Below are 19,391 nucleotides of genomic sequence, written 5' to 3'. Positions count from 1 at the left end.
GGTACCAGTGTATGACGTTATAATGAAATTGTAAAGTGATATTGGGCTTAAGTTAGTGATCCACCAAGGCTCAGTCAGTCCTGAAATCACTTCAGATAAAGTGGGATTTGTCACAAGTCAATCAAATTTTTCAACTACCAGCTTTGAGTAGTGCATGCTGCAGGAGAAATGCTTCATGAATGTAAAAAGAGGCTGAATTTTTGTCTCCCAAGATGACTAGGATTTTCCTGATAGTCTCGTGGTAATGTATTTTTAACTACTATTGAGCTGAAAAAGGGAATAGGGTATGAGTTGGAGCATTGCTTATATGAACAAAATACTTGTAGAACTAATCTCTATTTAGCCAAAGATGTCATGTAAGTAGGAGCATCTTTCCTGCAAGGATGGCGCAAGCAGAAATTGTGTGAGGTGAAGTTGCTTCTCAAGTTTAAGTGTCTCAAATGGGCTGCAAGTCCCTAACCGAAACTTAATGTTTTCTTAACTGTTTTTTTTTAAATAAACCCAAGATCACAGCTGTATTAAAAAAAAAAAAAAAAAAGCCCAAACAGTAATGTTGTAAAACAGCTGTTGGAATCTCTTCCGGGTCTTCAGGTGTATGACATGGACATGTGCATCTTGAATTTACAAGTTTTGGTAACTCATGTCATAGACATTTCTACTAATGATGTCTTTTTATTTCTTCCTTACCTCCCAGGTGTTATTTGCATTGTAGCATAGAGGCACTATGTACTCAGAGTGGAGATCCTTGCATCTTGTCATTCAAAATGATCAGGGTAATACCAGTGTGCTTCACAGCTATCCAGAAAACGTGGGGAGAGAAGTGGCAAATGCAGTGGTGCGTCCTCTTGGACAAGCTTTAATTACATCATCCGTTGGAAGTGAGAGTTTACTAAAAACAGACAAAGAAGTAAGTGCATTTCCTTAGAGATCATAGTTTCCTTCATGCTTGAGTGACTACTTAATGATTTTCTGTAGCCTCTTTTATTTTTCTCTTTTTCATAGTCCAGGTTTTATGAAGTGTGTTGTATTTTTTAGGTTAGTAATCTACATAAGGCTTCTATTAACAGCTAGTTTATAGCAACAGTTCACTTCATGACCTAGTAGTAAGTGTTCATCTGAGGTACTGTACCAGGAAGTTCACGCTAAAGCAAAAAAAAAAACAAACACCAAAAACCACAAAACCAAAAAAAAACCCCAACCAAGGAACTTCGCGGTTAATACACAAAGCCTTTCTAATTACCTCCACTTTGAAGCAACAGCATACGACTTCTTTTAAAAGAAGTCTTTGTATAGTACAAGTATTTGCTAGAATTTGAAAATCTTCCATTACATCAGCTCTTGTGTGTTCTGAAGAGTTCTCACTACAGCTTATACTAAAGAGATTCAAGGTTTTGTGTGATTTGCCATTTATTCATAATCTTCATAATGTCATGATATACAAATTAATGACTTTTGGGGTTGTTCAGCCTGGAGAAGAGAAGGCTCTGGGGAGAGCTTAGAGCATCTTCCAGTACCTAAAGGGGCTACAGGAAGGATGGGGAGGGACACTTCATCAGGGAGTGGAGCAATAGGACGAGGGGGAACCGTTTTAAACTGGAAGAGGGGAGATTTAGATGAGGTATCAGGAAGAAACTCTTTGCTGTGAGGGTGGTGAGCCCCTGGCCCAGGTTGCCCAGAGAAGCTGTGGCTGCCCCATCCCTGGAGGGGTTCAAGGCCAGGTTGGACGGGGCTTGGAGCAGCCTGGGCTGGTGGGAGGTGTCCCTGCCCAGGGCAGGGGGTGGAACTAGATGGTCTTTAAGGTCCCTTCCAACTCTAACCATTCTGTGATTTGATGACTTGGTGTTTTCTTGCAGTATATGTAAACAGAATTGGCTGTATCACATAACTACTGGTATTTTGTGAAGTTAGAACCAATGTTTCCTTGCTAATACTTTTTTTTAATAACTTTTGCTTTCTGTTTTGTTAGGTAAAATGGACTATGGAGGTGGTTTGTTATGGACTGACCCTCCCTCTGGATGGCGATACTGTGAAATACTGTGTCGACGTATATACAGATTGGATTATGGCTCTTGTATTACCTAAGGACTCCATTCCTTTACCAGTTATTAAGGAACCAAACCTTTATGTTCAAAGCATTCTCAAACATCTCCAAAATCTCTTTGTACCGAGGTGAGTGTTAGGGCTGGGACACTCGGGAGGCTCAGGAATTTGAAGCTCTAGTCAGCAGGTAACCTGTCAAAGAGGCCTGATGAGCTATGGAGCCTCTTGATTAAAATAAAACTGCTGTCGTTGCAAAATTAGGAGGAGCGTGTCTCTCCAAACCTGTTTTGTAATTTTCAGTAGCAAATTGAGTTGTTGCTGCTGTGTTTAGGTAATTAGAATTACAGATCACTTGTAGACTTGAATGTTTACTGTTCTAAGAACTTCAAGAACCATCTCTACGAGATGACTGGAGGGCAGAGGGAAAAGTTAAGTAGCATCACTGTGTGACCATGTGCTTGGTGTTGTGTAAAACTGAGATAACTAAGAGCGCATCATGGCAATCCCATGCTTTATTTACTCAAGAGCTGAGCACATTTCTGACATGCTGGAGCATCTTGCAGTAAACGCCTGCTCTGTGCCTGTATCTTGCTGCCTGTTACATGGGCATAATTATGCTGATGGTCTTTTGCTGGTAGTTTGGAAAGAATCCTGCGGAGGAGGGCTTGCTATCTGACAACCTGGTGTTACACAACACATCCTTGGATGATAGTGTTGAGATACATGTGCTTCTAGATGTTGGACAAAGTTATATTGTCAGAGTGCTCAAACATCATACTTTGCTTATGACAAGTTTACTTGCTGATGTTGAACATGCGTTGGATAAGAAAGAGGAGATTATTTAGTGGTGCCCTGTGAAACAGTACTTAAATATTAGCTACCGGAAATTACTTCAGATCAATGTTTAGTGTATGTCTGTAAGTACCACATCAGCTGCTATTATCACTATTAGTAATGTATTACTACAAGTGGCCTTCATAGAATCATAGAATCATTTAGGTTGGAAAAGACCCTTGGGATCATCGAGTCCAACCATCAACCCCACTCTACATAGTTCTCCCCTACACCATATCCCCTAACAGCACATCTAAAAGACTCTTAAACATATTCCGGGGTGGTGACTCCACCACCTCCCTGGGCAGCCTATTCCAGTGTCTGACCACTCTTTCTGCAAAGAATTTTTTCCTAATGTCCAGCCTTAACCTACCTTGTTGCAGCTTGAAGCCGTTCAAAGTGCTCTGCTGTGCTTGGATCGCTTAACTTTACCTGAAGGCTTTGTTAAAAAGGGCTTTGAATAATAACTCGTACCAATCCAGATGAGAAGCTCATTGCTATTATTTGGTTGCTTCAAAGTCTACCACCTAACCTTAGTTGTTACAGCTCTTAACCTGTAGTGAAAAAGGCATTTTAATTCCCATTAAGGAATGGTTAGGGCAACAGCATAAATCTGAGGAAAGCATGCTTCTGGATTAGGCTTCTGCAGAAGGTTGTCTCTAAGCTTTAGTACATTTAGAATAGTATCTACTGTCAGGGAACCTTTACTCCCTTGACACAACAGAGAATGAATTCTTCACTAGTCCGTTAAATAGTTCTTGCTGTGATCCCTTGACTGCTGTCACACCAGGGGCCCTGGTGGCAGGCAGTTCAGTGCTCTTGTTTCTTGCGCACTGTTGGCACAAGCTGACATCTCGCCCTTCTCTCCCAACTTCATTGATGGAGCTTGATGCAGGGTGCTAGACTGCCTGTGATGGCTGTTGAACAACATAATTAACATCCAGAGACAGGGGGCCTGTAAAATCATTATTTTAAACAGTTCCCATACTCCCCCCTACAACCTGCCCCCCAGCATAACTATTCTATTGTTTTTCTTTCAAAAGCCTCTGAGATGTATCTGAAACACTTTTTTTTTCATGCTGCTGCTGTCAACACTTGATGTTCAAGTCTCTGCTCTGGTTTCAAGAAAAAGAACTTAAAGTTCAAGTCTTGTCCTCCAGGGAGCTGTGTTCAGAATTCACTCTGGCAATAGGAAGGCATTGTATAATAGAAATTAAATGCAGAACTGAGTTATGCACACCTTGCTTGAATGAAAGCAAAGGCTCATGTTGTTATGTGCCTGTGGAGGGGAAGAGGAAAAGAATTTCTGGTTTTCAGCAATTGATGGAGGTTGCTGGTACTCATGGGCTCCTGCAGAATACTTACCCGGGAGTTCTTGTAGGAGCCTGCATTGAAATATCTCCTGGAAAAATCTCCTGTTCTTCTATTGAAAATACTAAGTCTTTATTATAAGCCTATGCCCTATGGAGAGTTGTGATTAAAATAGCTTCCTTCCTCATCCTGGTTTCCTGGAGACGATGTAGCTGTTGGTTTGGCTGCCTTAAAAGTGGTGGCCCAGAGTTGTGGTGAGGGTTTCGGACCCTGAGGAGGCTGTATAGTTGAGGTGTGAAATGCAGCAGCCTTAAATGAGCAGTTCAACTTAAATAGCATCTCAGGAACATGTACACACCAAACACAAAGCCAGTGTGTATAAATCGTTCTAGTTTGAGTGCTCAGCTGAATCAAATGTTTACATGCACAGTGCTGAAAAATAAGAACAGTAAAAGATGGCTGAGTCAAGTTGCCCTTCCTCTGTCTGCTGGACTGACTAGAGAGAGGGTGCTTGCAGCCTTCCCTCCAGCACTGACCTTCTGTCCAGCCCGATGAAATGAACACTTCTTCTCTTAATGGATTTGAGCAGTCCCCAGGCAACCCCTGGTCTTTCCATCTCTAGCAACCCCACAATATTCAGGAAGCCGTACAGGTTACTTAAGCAGTAGTGGTAGTTAGTCGGATGAAGTTTCAGTGCCACAAACTCTTGTTGGAAGCACAGAAAGAAAATATGAGAACTCACTCCCCCTGCCTTCCCTCCCCAGGAGGTTGAGGTATAGACACCAGGGTCTTCTGTGCAACTAAAAGGTCTGGAATTGCTTGAGAGACTATGGAATATGTGATTGTCCAAGTGTAATAGACGCTCTTTTGTAATAACTTCTGCTTCTCATATGAAATCATGAGAACAGTTCTTGTTGCAAAGGAGTGTGGGAACCAAAAGGCCAAATTTCTGTAGAAATCTAGACATGAATCTGCAAAATGCTGCAACCAAAGTTTGCCATTCAGTTGACTTTGTGGACAAGAGGAACTGATAGGTGGATGGGGACTGTAGAGTTGCCTTTACTAGATCAGCTCAGCAGCATCCCATTAGTCATCTTGCGTATGGAGCTTCTACACGTAAACCCCCTTTTATTAGATTCCCTAAATTATTACGGAAACAATTCTTGAAACGGGCTTTGAAACTTCAAGCCTATCAAGATTAAGGATATCTTTTGATTAAAATATCTCCTCTGTTGTTGCTCAGGGAAAAAGTAGTGCTATGACCAAGGGCAGGCTTATATGTCCCAAGCTTTGTTGTTCTACAGAGACTATCTGTTAGGATCTAGCACTAGCGTCAAGCAACCCACTGAAGTCTCGAACTGTGACTAGTATGCAATTTTGAATTAGATATTATCTTGTCTCTTTGTAATCATGTTTCCAGTAATGTAATACAACATTTATTCTATCAAGATAAGAGTTGATAGTATTTTTAAAGCATGTCTGTCAATAAGTGATCTCAATGCGAGCTACTATTCTCTAAGAAAAGCAGATCACTATCTAGTGGATCAGCTTGTTCTTGAGATGCTTACCATGCAACGTGACTTGTGGGTTATACCACATTGAAAGGTTTTCGTGTGAAATTGGTAATGCTACTTAGTCCAGTGGAAGGTAATATTTTTATGATTTTTTTTTTTTGTGGTGTGTCATCCCTTCAGTAAGTGGTAGGAGGGGTGCAGAAATGGTGTACAAGTTGAAGTACGGCTTGCGTGTATTGCACGCTCTAATTTATAATCTCCTCCTTCACCCTTTAAAGCTTTAGGCTTCCTCAGCTTTGTTTAATGGTGTCCTCAGATACTGTCCAGAATGTTTCACGTTGTTATTTTGTGCCCATTCTGCCTTGTCCCAACTAACTGAAGGGGACAGAGCACGCTGCTTTGGGCTGCTTCTGCAGCACTTGGTGGGGGGTGACTCAGCAGTGACAGTGCGGAACTGGTTTTTACTCTAGAGAAAACCTTGATAATATCAACTTGTTCCCTTTCTTCCTTTCTTATCCCCTCGTCCTTTAGTCTGATTTTCCTATTTGATGACCCTCTTCTTGATTTTTTTTTTTTCTAAATCCAAGGAATTGTGGGTAAGAGTTGGATCAACATTTGGAAGCAAGAGAACTAGGAAGAATTTAAATTAGTTTGATAACAATATTTTCTCATAACTTTACCACTTTCCCTCTGAATTATGTATGTAACAATTAGTGATGTCTCGACTACATTCTCATAGTTTGGCCCAGGATAAATTCCTTTGGGATAATGGGTTGTGCTTGCTGTAGGTAGTTTTCACTCTATGGCAGTCAGTTCTGTGTCATGTAGAGGAGAATGTTACGGTACATCTTGTACTCATTAAGGCAGAGTTAGGATGCTTAGAGACAGAGTTAGGGTGCATAGAAGCATATTAGCTCGTGTTCTTGGCGCTCATTCAATAATATTGAGGTTTTCCTCTTGTAATTCCTCAAAGTTCAGATTATTGTATGCATCACTTTATAGTTCTTGTTTTAGAGACTCAAGTATTGTCTTCTTCTTTTGCAGGCCAGACCCAGGATCTAGTCAGATTAGATTGTGCTTACAGGTTTTGAAAGCTGTCCAGAAACTGGCTCGTGAATCGACCATTATGGCAAGAGAAACCTGGGAGGTTTTGTTATTATTTCTTCTTCAGATCAATGACACTCTTCTAGCGGCTCCAACTGTGCAAGGTTCATGTTCAACTTCCATTTGGTTCAATTACTGGAAAAACCTTTGGCTCTGCTTGATGCTGGGCTGCCGGGGGGATGGGGGGGAACCTGCTAAAAGCTCTTAGTAGGCACCAAAGCACAATAGCTCACTCCTAATTCTGCTACACTACTGTGAAATAAAGCGTTGTCAGAAAAGACTGAATAATTTGGAGATGAGTTTTCCTAAATGTGTTTTTGCAGAACAGTGACTTTGTACAGGAGCAGTTCATGGTAAACATTTTCAGACAGTGTTGTTTCCTGTTTGTTTCACTGAAACCCGTATGTGTCTTGCTGCTCAGCCTGCCTACTGGAAAATAAGATTGTCGGTTTATACCTTTTTTATTTATTTTTTTTTTTTTAGAAAAAGACATCAATATAGATAGAGTGCAATAGAAGAGCCTAAGATCAGTGAATTCCCACTGTCCCTTAGTGACACATTTATGTGGCTGGGCTTTATTATGTTTGGTCTTGTAAAAAGGCTAATTGGCTGTAGGAAGCGATGAGGAATCACTCTTACATGAGAATGATGAAAAAAAAATGAACTTGAGAATCTTTATGCACTTAAACTGAAATCTCCTTTGGGAGATACTGAAGTTATTTAGACTGAGTACTCACCAAAGGCATGCTTTGTTTCTGTTATAAGGTGGCATTGCTGAGAATCTGGCTGAAAAATTAATTGGCGTGCTGTTTGAGGTGTGGTTACTAGCTTGTACGCGGTGCTTTCCAACACCACCTTACTGGAAAACTGCCAAAGAGATGGTGGCCAACTGGCGACATCACCCTGCAGTGGTTGAGCAGTGGAGCAAGGTCATCTGTGCCCTTACTTCCAGGTAGGAGAAATCCTGTGGAAATAAACATACGTGTGTGGGGATCATCACTGTTAAACATGTTGTTTAATTGTGGAATGCACAGCAATCTAAAAGTGAACGAACAGAACAAAAGGGAGAGATCTTGCTAGCATCCTCAGCTTTTGCTGTTTGTGTGTGTGCCTTCCTTCTGCAACTGAAGATCTGAGTTGGGTGTCTCTGTTATTGTGTAAGCTCAGCCTCTCCCTGCCATTTAGCACTTTACAGTGTGTGTTTGTTAGTCTCTATCACAGTGACTCTTCATCACATCCCAAGAAGAACGAGTCATGAATATTAGCGTAGCATTACAGTCTGGACACTTAATGGCAGTCACCACCAAAATTGTTAGGTTTTCGTTACTACTGCCTGTTGCTGTGTTTGAGGTGACTCTTGGACTCTGCCTCTCCTGCCCTGTGGAGCTGACGCTGTGCTGTGGCTGCCTGGCACTTGTGCCCTGGCAGTAGGGATGCCATGGGCCAGCTGCAGGCTCTCCTCTGAGCAGAGAGTGTCGGAGGAGAGCTGTGCCAAGCCTTGCTGGGCATGGGAACCGTGAGAATCCGGGATGCAGGAGAGGTCAGGCTGTGGCAGAAGGCCCTGAACAGTGAGGAGAGTTTCAGTACCCTTAATACTGGGGTCTCAGTGGTACAAAGTCTTGTGGGACAAGTCACAGTCTCTTGGAGGAAAGAACTAAATTAACTGATGAGGAGAAGGGCTCTGGGTCTCCTGAGATGTCAATAACCATTTCTATGAAAGTTTAAAGATGTATGCTTTCACACTTGCTGCACTGTGAAAAATTCCACAGTATGCTTTTCTGCAGTGGTTTGTTTTGACTCTAAAAACTTCTACTTTTCAATTACTTGTCAAAATTCCAAGTACAGATAGATTTTTCCAGGTTATGCAGCTCCTTGTGAAACCTGTGGGAAATAAAGCTGCAATGCAAGTTCTGCGCATTTCCCACGCTATTTCTTTTGCTATTTTTAGCTCATTAGATGTAGCATTGCATAACAGAAAATATTTTATGATTCACTGATCTGAAAAGAACAGCTCTGTCTCTAAACATGCGTTGGTGTTCTGCTCCGTGCACTATGCCCACCCTTTATCTTCCACTGTTGACTAACAGTCTTAGTTGTGTTGGTGCATAGTAATCTGCAGATTTTCTCTAACGTTGTAGTCTGCGGTTCGGTAATGTTGGTTTACGCCTAGTACATAGAAAGCTGAACCCCTCTGAGGCTAACTTTAAGTTCAGTGGTATTTTAAGCTGTACTTTCAATACTTCAGTGAAGCTCTGGCTTCAAACAGTTAAAGTGTTGTTTTAGTAAACAGTTTTCTGAATGGGGTTATTAGCAATAAGCTGGGAGTAAACATCTCAAATTAAAACCGTATGGAAAAGTATATTTGGCAATCTGTACACATATGCCGTGTTAATCTGTATCCATGGCTATGATTTCATAGCAGGGTGAAACTAGAGTCTTACTTGTGTTTCCATACAAATAGATGCTACTTCTATGCATCATTTCAGTCTATTTTAACTGTCTTGGAGGTGTGGACTGCAATTTATTTATGTTTTCAGTTGTTCTTGAAAATGTCCCAAATTTCAGATAACATTCACTCATGTTCCATGAAAAAACTGATTTCTTGCAGCTCATAAGGGAGAATTGTGAAGGCCTGTGGCACAGAGATGTGGGGCATGACTCTGCGTGGGGTGTGCCCAGGCTCTCTGGGTTTGGCAGAACTAGGTAATTCCTCAGCAAAAACCTCCTGGGGGGGGCAATGCCTCTGGGGCACTAAACATAGGTGGGTGCCGGGGCATCAGTGTGGCATACTGGGAGGCATTTACTGCACGGTAAAGGTGTGTGTATTTCTGGTTTGGACCTGAAGAAGGCCTTGTGTCCTAAAGCTCCTTTGGTTTTCTATCCAAACTAGTCACTATCGCAGGCTGTGATTCCAAACACGCTTTGAGTGTATTTTGCATTAGTTGGCTGCAGGTTACTGTAGTGCCCAGCCCTGGGTGAAGTGGAAGATGGTAATTCTTATTTAATTCTTTAGCTTATCTAACCCTTGGTTTAGGAGTCAGCTGTAGACTTCTGCTCTCCTCCCCTTTCTCCCATTTTTAATGACCTTATAAAACTATATGGCTTTTTAAATGGGCAATGATGAATGGGACATTTCTTGTCCGTTACAAGCAACTGTAAGCTTAGAAATCAGGGTGTGATAACTGAAGCAAGAAACGGTGCTAAAAGTCATCTTAGGAACGACAAAAGCTGATTTCTGGGAATGCTAGGATATTGAGAAGCTGCAACTCGGATCTCTTCCCTCCTCGTAGAAAACACCAAGATTATGTTGATGAGGGAAACTGATCTATAAGTTTGCAAAGCTGAGGATGAAGCAGGTGTCAAATCGGACAGCAGTGACTCAGTGAAACTTACTGGTGACCGGCCAGGTAGTTCTAGCACTTCTAGAGAAAGTTCTCCATTTATCTAAGCTGCTGTCCTCGTGATACTGCATTGCTGTGGAGCTCTCTGTGGCTTTGCTCTTTGCTGGTCTGCAACTCCCAGCTCATGGAAAACGCAGTGCATCGTTTTTGAAGAGCTTGCTACTCTGTGGATTGCAAATCCCGTGCCGCTTGTGCGATGGCATCAAGTGTTGCTTGGTGCCATTTGAAGCTGTAAGTCATCGGCACCTTGGAATATAGACCTGTAACCTAATGTGACTTGCTGGTGTCATTGGACGCTTTTTAGCTAAAGAGCCTTGAGGACAAAGGCTTAAATTCCTCCCCCCCACTTCCTATGTAACCTCTTGTCAGTTCTGTACGTGCCCATGTTAACTGGTAACCCCCCCGGCTAAACAGCTGGGAGGGCCGCTATGGGGTGTTATTGGGTGATTGGGTTGGACCTTTGGGCAGGCTCCGAGCCATGCTTCAAAGCTTTAAGAGGGTTAAATGATAGTAAGAAATGGGTATCTCTAGGAAAACTTGATGTTGTGTTGTTGCTTGTGGGCTCACCTGTGGACTGTTGATCCTCAGAGGCTCAAATGCAGTGTTAAATTTTTGAGGAGTATTAACTGAATGACAGATCTGTCTGACTTGCTTTCTAGATTGCTGCGCTTTACATACGGACCTTCATTTCCTCCATTTAAAATTCCTGATGAAGATGCTGGTCTGATTCCTCCTGAAATGGATAATGAGTGCGTTGCACAAACTTGGTTTCGCTTTTTACATATGCTGAGGTATTGTCATTACAGCCATCCGTTGTTCGTATTCTGGCATTGTTTCTATAAATTTATGTGACAAATGAGAAATTTCTCTGGAAATTGCAAGATTAAGCACCTAAATAGAAGAAAGTTGTTGTTGTCTCCTTGCTGCCTGCAGGACAGTTCAGGGCAAGGCCGTGAGTGATTTCTTCAACTCTGAACTCTCTGACTCTTTCAGAATGTAAACTGGTTCATTTAATTCAAAATGTTTTTAGCTATTTGGCATTTCGGAGGGTCTGAAAAACAAGACTTCAATACGATTTTGTTTCTCTGAGATAGCAAACAGGAAAAGCAGAACAATAGCTCCAAGAGATGTATATTGCTTCCATTTATTCTCCAGGGCATTAGATTTAATCTGCAAAAGATTATTTTTAAAATGAGTGTATCTCTTTGTTTTCATGAAGAAAGTTGTACAGTTAATTTTAACATCCGTGTTACTCTTCGTTAAATACGCAATAGAACCAAGTAACATGCTTGTTTTTTAAGATTGTTGGGAACATTGCAGTAATGTTCAGAATGGCCAAAATAGTAAACTTTTCGTAAAAACATAATTTACTAATTAAAGCTAGATAAATGTTAGACTGTTTAAAATCTACTTCTGAACTAACTGAAAAAAAAAATAATCTGTTCTTCATTTGTGGTAGTAATGTCACAAGTACTGTACTCTTCAAATCTGGAGTTGCTGTTACAGGATTTGTATCAGTCAGGAAAAGTGGCTGAAACTTTTGCAACCCACGCCCTTTCTTGTCGCTGTTTGCTGGCAACATTTAATTCATTGCTTACCTTTTGAGAATAATTTAACAACGTAAGGACTCTTAAACTGAGTTCAAAAGACCTCGATGAGTAATTAATATTACTGCAATGGTGGGATTATTCTGTCAAGTGTATGCTCTGGTTCGTTGGATGTAATAAAATTATTCAGTGTATTTGGGTAATGTTTGAAATGAAGACAATTAAGTACTGCCAACCGAGGAAGTGAAAATTGACTTCCTGCGATGGAGTAACAGCTAAAAATGTGTCTATATTGGATGCTGTTTTGTGGTGTTATTATTTAAATGCCTTAAACTATTGCATCTTTAAGTATTTTTGAAATCCTAATGGCTGTCTTTAAACTGACTAAAATATACCTTGCTCTTTTTGTGTGCAGTAATCCTGTGGATTTGAGTAACCCAGCCATTATTAGCTCTACCCCCAAATTTCAGGAGCAGTTTCTGAATGTGAGTGGGATGACTCAAGAACTGAATCAGTACCCCTGCCTTAAACATCTGCCTCAAATTTTCTTTCGTGCCATGCGTGGGATCAGCTGTTTGGTGGATGCGTTCCTAGGTAATGCTTTTGTCTTACCTGTGGGTAGCTAGGAATGGTAACTTCGTTATTTTATTCTCTTTAAAACTGTCTTCTCCATAAATACAGCCGTAACAATTTATCATTTGCAAGTGTATCCTGTAATTGATAGGGAAGGGACCTCGGGTCACTTTTAAATGACCATGTGTATACACAATAATAGCATTTGAATGCAGGAAGTTGTAGATGGCCTTGGTTTCAAATGCAAAACAAATAAATAAATCTGAATTCTAAAATAAAACCAGCCACCTCTTCCCCAAACAGCGCTTCTTTCTCTTTTTGTCTCATCAACAATGCAAGTGTTAATTTTAGCACGTTGTGAGCATGGACCACTCTGTTTATAAACTTCGTGCAACAGCTGCGTGCAGTGCCTGTTTTTATATGGTGCTGAATTTTGACTGTCATCCTCAGATTTATACTAAAAGTGCCAGTTTCACTTAATTTACAATTAGTGGGTAGCTAGTACTGCTGAGAAGAAAAGCTGTGTTTCTTTGTGTCTGATGGTAACTGAGCAGCTCAACTTTGACTGAAAGGTAAAGTAGATGCAAGTAAAATGTTTTAAGTAACACTACATAGCATCTGAAATCTGAAGCATTATTCCTGGTCTGCTTCAGGCTTATTAAAGATTCTTCAGAGAAAACATGCTATTGTAAACTCTGAAGAGCTGCCTGTCTCCCGCTGCTTTTTTATTTAAAAGTCTGCAAACAAATGTTGTCATCTGCCAGAAGCGTGAGCTGATGTGAGACTGCAGAAGACATGAGCAGATACATAAACTGTGTTTGAAAAAAAACAACCAAACAAAAATTGGCTGTGGAATTAGGCTGTCAGCTTTTACATGTTGTTTGTCTTTTGGAAAAACATGAACGGTTTAGTCTTTTTAAGCAAAGTGCCTTGAGATGATCCTGTCGCACTGAATCGTAAGAACCTTTTTACCAGAAATACATCTTGTGTTTCTGTAAAAATATTGCAAGGAAAAGGTTTATTGGTACTGTATTCCCCACTGCCAACAAGTTTTTGTCACTACAGATTTCACTTTTGTAGAAATAGCTTTGTTTACAAAGTTAAATGATGTAGAAGAGTAAATGATCATTTTTCTTAAGCTGTGATAACTGAATCTTGAAACCTTTTGTGTTCTTCCAGATGTCTTGCCACCGATTTTAAGAAATTTTATTGACTGCTTTTTAACTAATACCGGATGTGAGATTTAAAATATTCAGTAGTCTGTCAAATAATATCATAATTTGTTAAAGGAGGACTATATATAGGCAATATATGGCCTAACCTTACGAAAACAACCTCCTTGTGTTACTCTGTCAAACTCTTATCTTCCTACCTATGATAATAGGATTTGGCAGTCAGCACTGAAACAATTTTTTTTAAAAAAGTCCAACTGAGCATTGGTAGAAGGTGTTCCTCCGAAGTGTCTTTTACTGGTTGTGTAAGCCGAATTTTTTTTTTTTTTAAAGCTGTTAAATATATTATGTTTTTCCTCAGTACATACTATGGCCGAGGTTTTTGCGAAAGGGTGGTTATTAACGGATATTCAGCGCAGTAAGGAGTCTGTAATGTAAGACTCGTGAGGAGGGCATCTTGCGGTGGAGGCTGAGGGAGCAGCAGAGCAGCCATTAGCTTTGCCCGGTGCATGCACCTCTGCGGGGACAGCTGTTGTGGTGTATTCCTCTTGGACCTTAGAAACAGTCCGGGGTTCTTATCTGAGACTTTTAACCCATGGTTAGTGGTGTGGTAGTCCCTCTGTTGTTCTGCATCTGGCTGCCTGAGACTCCATTCCCACTGGGATGACAGCGATCACGTACATGCTCCTTGTCTGGAGGCAGTGCTGGGGGTGTGATGGTACCTGAGGTTGAGGTCTCCCATGCTGGCCAGCTGCTGCGCGCTTTGGTGACCCTTGGCAGCCCAGGTTCTCCTGTAGGCATGCCGGCAGCTTTGCTGCCTGCATGAGCTTCTGATAGGATGTTGAATCCTGAAGATCTCACGTAGCGAGATGAAACCCCTAGGGTGACAAGAGCCTCCCTGGAGTTCAAAGACAAAGACTGCAGCCTGATGCGTTGGGGCACCGGAGACCTCTTGGTGAAATGAAATACAAGCTGTAGGTGTGGATGTGAGAGGGGGCTCAGGCGGACTCTAGAGCTGCAGTGTGGAGCCCCCAGCTAAGGCTAATGGGAGACATCGTTGCCTTCTACCCCAAGTGCCAAAGGACGTGGTTTTTATCTTGCCCTCCCTGATACGTACCCATGTGATGTGTGCATTTAGCAAAATACTTCATCCTCTTTTCCAAAAAAGTGTACCAAAACAATACATTTCATAGTACGTGCTCTGCCCTCCGCATGGGGAGTAACACTAATGCCTTAGCAGGACTCAGTTGTTGGGTAATGTGTTACGAATTATAATAATGTTAATAAACACGTTGACGATGTTAATAAACATCGTCAAAAGAAATCTGCCAAGTCTTCAAGCACACTGCAAGTCCACACTTAATTTTTCAAATGGGGTGTGAGGGTGGTGGTATTCATTAAATTGGGAGGAAGTGGTGTTGTCACTTCAAGTTTTGCAGAGGGCTAGTTGCTTCTGATTCCAACTGGGAAGAGTAGCTTTATATGCCATGAGTATTTCCCTGAAGCTGCGTAAAAACTGATCTAATGTCTTGCTGCTGCCAGAAAAATTACAGCTTGCTCTTCTTTCTTACCCCATCTCTTGTAGTGACTTAATATTTGACTGTTCAGCAAGCTGATTCAGCTCACAAAACCAGCAGAAAACTGCATGGGGGATGAATTTCATCATAATTTAGTGAGCTAAGTTGGCTTTGAAGGGTCAGACGTCTTAGAGGTGTCTCATAACAGGATGGGGGGAGGTAGGGTCGGGAAAGGCAAAAGTGAGAAGCATCGGAATTTTGGCAGGAGTGAGCTGTTAAATTGGCTTTGGCAAATGGACTTTGCCCCTTTCCCTCTGCCTGCTTCTAGACTTGGTCCTCCCCTGTGCTTTCCCACGTTCCTAAGGTGTGGGGTTCTTTGGTGGTTTTTGATGATTCACTTGGCTGACGTAAGCAGGGTTTTCTTTTGCTCGTGCATTTATTTCTGCTAATAGCAAAACAGGAAAGATGTTTTTCTTACTACTGCTGTTTTGGGGGGCAGGGGGGAAAGCTCGTCTATTTTCAGAAAGCCCAGATGCTTCCTAACTGGGCTGCTGAGTATAAACCTCTGGAATTGTTGCTGAAAGCTTGCTTTATTTCTTGATCTGCAGGCATTTCACGACCCCGGTCAGATAGCGCACCACCCACGCCAGTAAATAGGCTGAGCATGCCCCAGAACACGGCTATCAACACCACTCCACCCCACAACCGAAGGCATCGGGCAGTGACTGTGAATAAAGCAACGATGAAAACCAGCACTGTAAGGTTTCACATTCTGTGTTTAGGTAGCTGACCCTTTCGGTGGTTTCCTCGGTTAGAGGAGTTAATTTCCTTGCTTCTAGGGGCTGATCTGTTCTTCTGTTCATACAGGTAACTACTGCACATTCTTCAAAAGTGCAGCACCAACCCTCCTCTACTTCTCCGCTCTCTAGCCCAAACCAGACAAGTTCTGAGCCACGGCCACTACCAGCTCCTCGCAGGCCAAAGGTTAACAGCATCTTGAACCTCTTTGGATCATGGTTATTTGATGCAGCATTTGTTCACTGTAAACTTCATAATGGAATAAACAGAGACAGCAGCATGACTGGTAAATATTACTGAAAAATATATGTACACTTTTTTCCTTGTTTTATTGACATTTCCTACCTGCAAGATTAACATATGCATAATCAAAAAAAAAATATAATCTGAAGTGCTGTATTGTGGTTAACCCCTCCCAGCTAAGCCAGCACCTGTTAATAGCTGAGCAGATGTTTGGGGGCTTTAAGATTTTAAAAAAAATCACTTTTCACTATGAAACACTCCCTTGTTCTAACAAGCATGGCAGTCCCAATTATGCTAGTGGGGAAAATTTTATGAAGTGAAGGAAATAATGTGATAAAAGTCCACTTCCTAATTTGAAATGTGCTTGAGTATCTCTGAGTAACAGCAACTTCTTATAGTGCCTCTTTAATGTTTGAAAAATTGTCAAACGTCACTCCAGATGCTGCAAAAAGTGGTGCTTCTCCTTGTTTTCGGAGAGTGTTATGAAAACAGAAGTCCTTAAAATAGCAAGTGAAGTTGCTGCCTTTCATGACGGTTGCTGTGTGCTTCCATACGTGGATTGATACCTGGGTTGTCCTCGGTCCTTAACTGCCAGATGTGTTTTGTCTCCTATGCTTTGCTCAGCTTTAGAGGTCAGATGTTTTGAGATGTGACGGCAGAGTTAGTGCTCTGCACAGAGGGGCTTTTTAGCACTCTTCCTTTTGGTGATAATATTCAGAAAAGAACGAACTTTCTCACTCCTTGCGTTTTTCCTGTTCTTCGTGTAGTATTTTGAATGTCTGATAAAGCCTTGCAGGAGATCTGTCTATCAGGAGCTCACTGGCCTAAGTATGAAAAATAGGAGGAAGCGGTTTGTTGTAGCAAGTTGGGTTTATAGTGGGACTTGACAACAGCAGTTAAACTGATTGTCTTCCTTGTCTGTTGTGTCACAAATCCCCATGTGGAGGTGATGGGATTTAGGATTTGGGATCTGCTATAGATATTTTTAGGTACGCAGCACGTGGTTTCTGAAAGTGCTCAGTCATGGATTTCTGCGGTAGGAGGTTCAAGTCCCTCTGTGAAAGGCCCATGACACATTACTAGAGAAATAGCTGAGCTCAGGAAGGAGTAAAGGCGTAATTTGAGGGTGTGTTCAGTTGCATATGCAGCTAATGTATTTCTGTATTTAATGCTTTTCATATTGATGGGATCATTTTAATTTTCACATAACCTGTATCTTGAGCAATTTTAATGAAGTGCTTAACCTGAAAAAGATGTCAGCTGAGGTGCTGCTTATGCAACAGTGTCAGCTGTAAACAGAGGTGTTGTGATTCCAGCAGAAGTACACCGTCATCCAAGATCAAAATGATTGACTTCCTCAAAGGGGTTCCAGGACCTTCTATTCATATATGCAGTGCCTTAAGTTGCCTAACAGCAGTCAGAAAATTGTCATATTGCCAGCCTTACAGAGGGACTTAGGAGCTTCCTGAAAACTAGAAACAACTATTTGAAATAGCTTGATGCTGTTCCCGCTCTGCGCTCGTCAGAGCTGTCCGTAGTGAGACCGGTCTTTGCATGTCACGTGCTCTGACGTTTATTAGCAGCAGTGGATCTGAGAGAATTGTGTTGCTGGAGACCCAGAAAACTGGCTGTGTTATGTCTGGCTTTTCTAGCGATTTGAAAGGCAAGGATTAACTTACAGAATTTAGTCAAGTGTTTGCTGCCCTTCCAGGCTGCCGTAAGTGGTGTTACCGCTGTGTAAAGTACTGGTCACACCAAAGGCATGGCAGGCTGATGGAAGGAGAGCGAACTGAAGATGGACCCATACCGCTGAAACTCTGTATAGAGGCACCAAAGACTGACTGCCTGTTTTATCCTTTTTGGATGAATCCTTTTGCTCAGCCCCTGCTTTAGGTGGGAAAACGTAGCAAGACTTGCTTGTAAAGGGCTGGTCTGCTGCACTTTCTCTTGATTTGAAGCATCAGTGTCTTTTAATCAGGTTGAAGTCCAAATTGAAGAGCTTCTGTTCCGGGACTCTAATCTGTGAAACTGGATACCTCCAGGTGAAGTCTTTCCCTTCTCAAACAGCGTGAGGCAGGAGGTGTTGTGCTGGACCAATGAGGTGGGCCAAGAGGGTTGTGTGCGGTGGTCCCCCTCCATCACACTGGTGGGGCCCATCAGTAATAAGCAGATCTGCGCCCTGTGTCCATCCACTGCCCATGCTCTTGCTACCCAATATAGATGTGACTTGAAGAAAGAAGGTGGCAGAAAAGGGACAGTTAGCTGCCACAGTCCCTATCCTTAGGAAAGAGGACAAAAATAAATCTGCTTCTTTTTGGCAACAGGTTGGCTATACCTATATCTCATGGTCCATCTGCTGTCTTCTGTACCATGTTACAGGAATGCTTTCGCCACTAACTTGAATATTCTTGCCATGTTCGACACTGATTATCTTCTGCACTAGCTTCAGGAAGCACTATTATTTTTATGGATGCTTTAAATATTTTATGATTGGGAAGTGTCTGCACTTAAAATCGGTTTGCTCTGTAGTATTGTGTTCCACTGGCCCACACACGTTATTTTTCTTTTAGGTCTGAGATTGCAGCTGTATAAGATCTCAACAGCTTTAAACCCTTTTAATATTCAGTTTGTTTCAATGCCATGCAGTTAAGAATTTCTTCTTTCATAGCTCTCTGATATGTTTTCTCTGTTTCGTTGCTGGCTGGAGGACTGAGGACTACTTTGGAAATGAAAGAGGTGAAATACCTTGATTCAGATTGCTCCTTGGTCCTGCAGAGACATCCTCTGCCCTGGGACACTTCTCTGGAATGCCGCATTTTCTAGTGCGTGTTTCTTATTCCTCTTCTGCCACGTGAAGCATTCTCAGTGAGAACGCATATGACACGATTTCTAAAGAGGTATTCGTGAGCTAAATGTGAGTGCCTAACAAGTAACCCTGTGGATGAGCTGCGGTCTCAAGTTTCTAGTCTGGAATTTAGTACAGTTCTTTTAAACAAACCCTGCTGATTCGCACGGACTAGCGTGTTGTCCTCCCATCTTAGAACACAAGTCTTTTTGATGAGCTTTAGGAAGTAGGGAGCAGTTGATCAAGACTGATGTGAATGAGTACCTGTCTGCCCTTGTTTTTCTTCTTGTCCTGGAGCCTCGCATATCTTGCTTCTTGAACTGTTTAACCTCCAGAAGGGAAGTCATTTCTTTGGCAGGATGTATTTTGGTTAGACAAGTTTGGCCATGTAGTGCATGCTGCTTGTAGTTGCTGTCCTCAACAGCTTGTGAGAACTGGGAGAAGCTCATGAATACCGTGTGCCAGCGTTTCAGCAACTGAATCTTCCAATCT

At 41.9% G+C, this 19,391-nt stretch overlaps 1 protein-coding gene across 4 annotated transcripts in view; it reads left to right on the top strand.

Annotated features, from left to right (window-relative positions):
- Positions 1 to 19,391, top strand: part of RALGAPB (Ral GTPase activating protein non-catalytic subunit beta) — a 65,607-nt gene that overhangs the window by 6,522 nt on the left and 39,694 nt on the right. For all 4 annotated transcript variants that reach the window (XM_074604738.1, XM_074604737.1, XM_074604736.1 and 1 more), the window contains exons 2-9: positions 695 to 907; positions 1,967 to 2,169; positions 6,744 to 6,907; positions 7,569 to 7,755; positions 10,864 to 10,995; positions 12,167 to 12,345; positions 15,622 to 15,770; positions 15,881 to 16,097. In XM_074604738.1, coding sequence (XP_074460839.1) covers positions 725 to 907; positions 1,967 to 2,169; positions 6,744 to 6,907; positions 7,569 to 7,755; positions 10,864 to 10,995; positions 12,167 to 12,345; positions 15,622 to 15,770; positions 15,881 to 16,097 — 1,414 coding nt within the window. In that variant the 5' untranslated portion in view covers positions 695 to 724. The remainder of the gene's footprint in view (positions 1 to 694; positions 908 to 1,966; positions 2,170 to 6,743; positions 6,908 to 7,568; positions 7,756 to 10,863; positions 10,996 to 12,166; positions 12,346 to 15,621; positions 15,771 to 15,880; positions 16,098 to 19,391) is intronic.

The sequence above is a fragment of the Larus michahellis genome, chromosome 12 (assembly GCF_964199755.1).
Source record: "Larus michahellis chromosome 12, bLarMic1.1, whole genome shotgun sequence".
Taxonomy (NCBI): domain Eukaryota; kingdom Metazoa; phylum Chordata; class Aves; order Charadriiformes; family Laridae; genus Larus; species Larus michahellis.
Note: the sequence above shows the minus strand (reverse complement) of the source record. Positions and strands in the feature narration are given on the sequence as shown.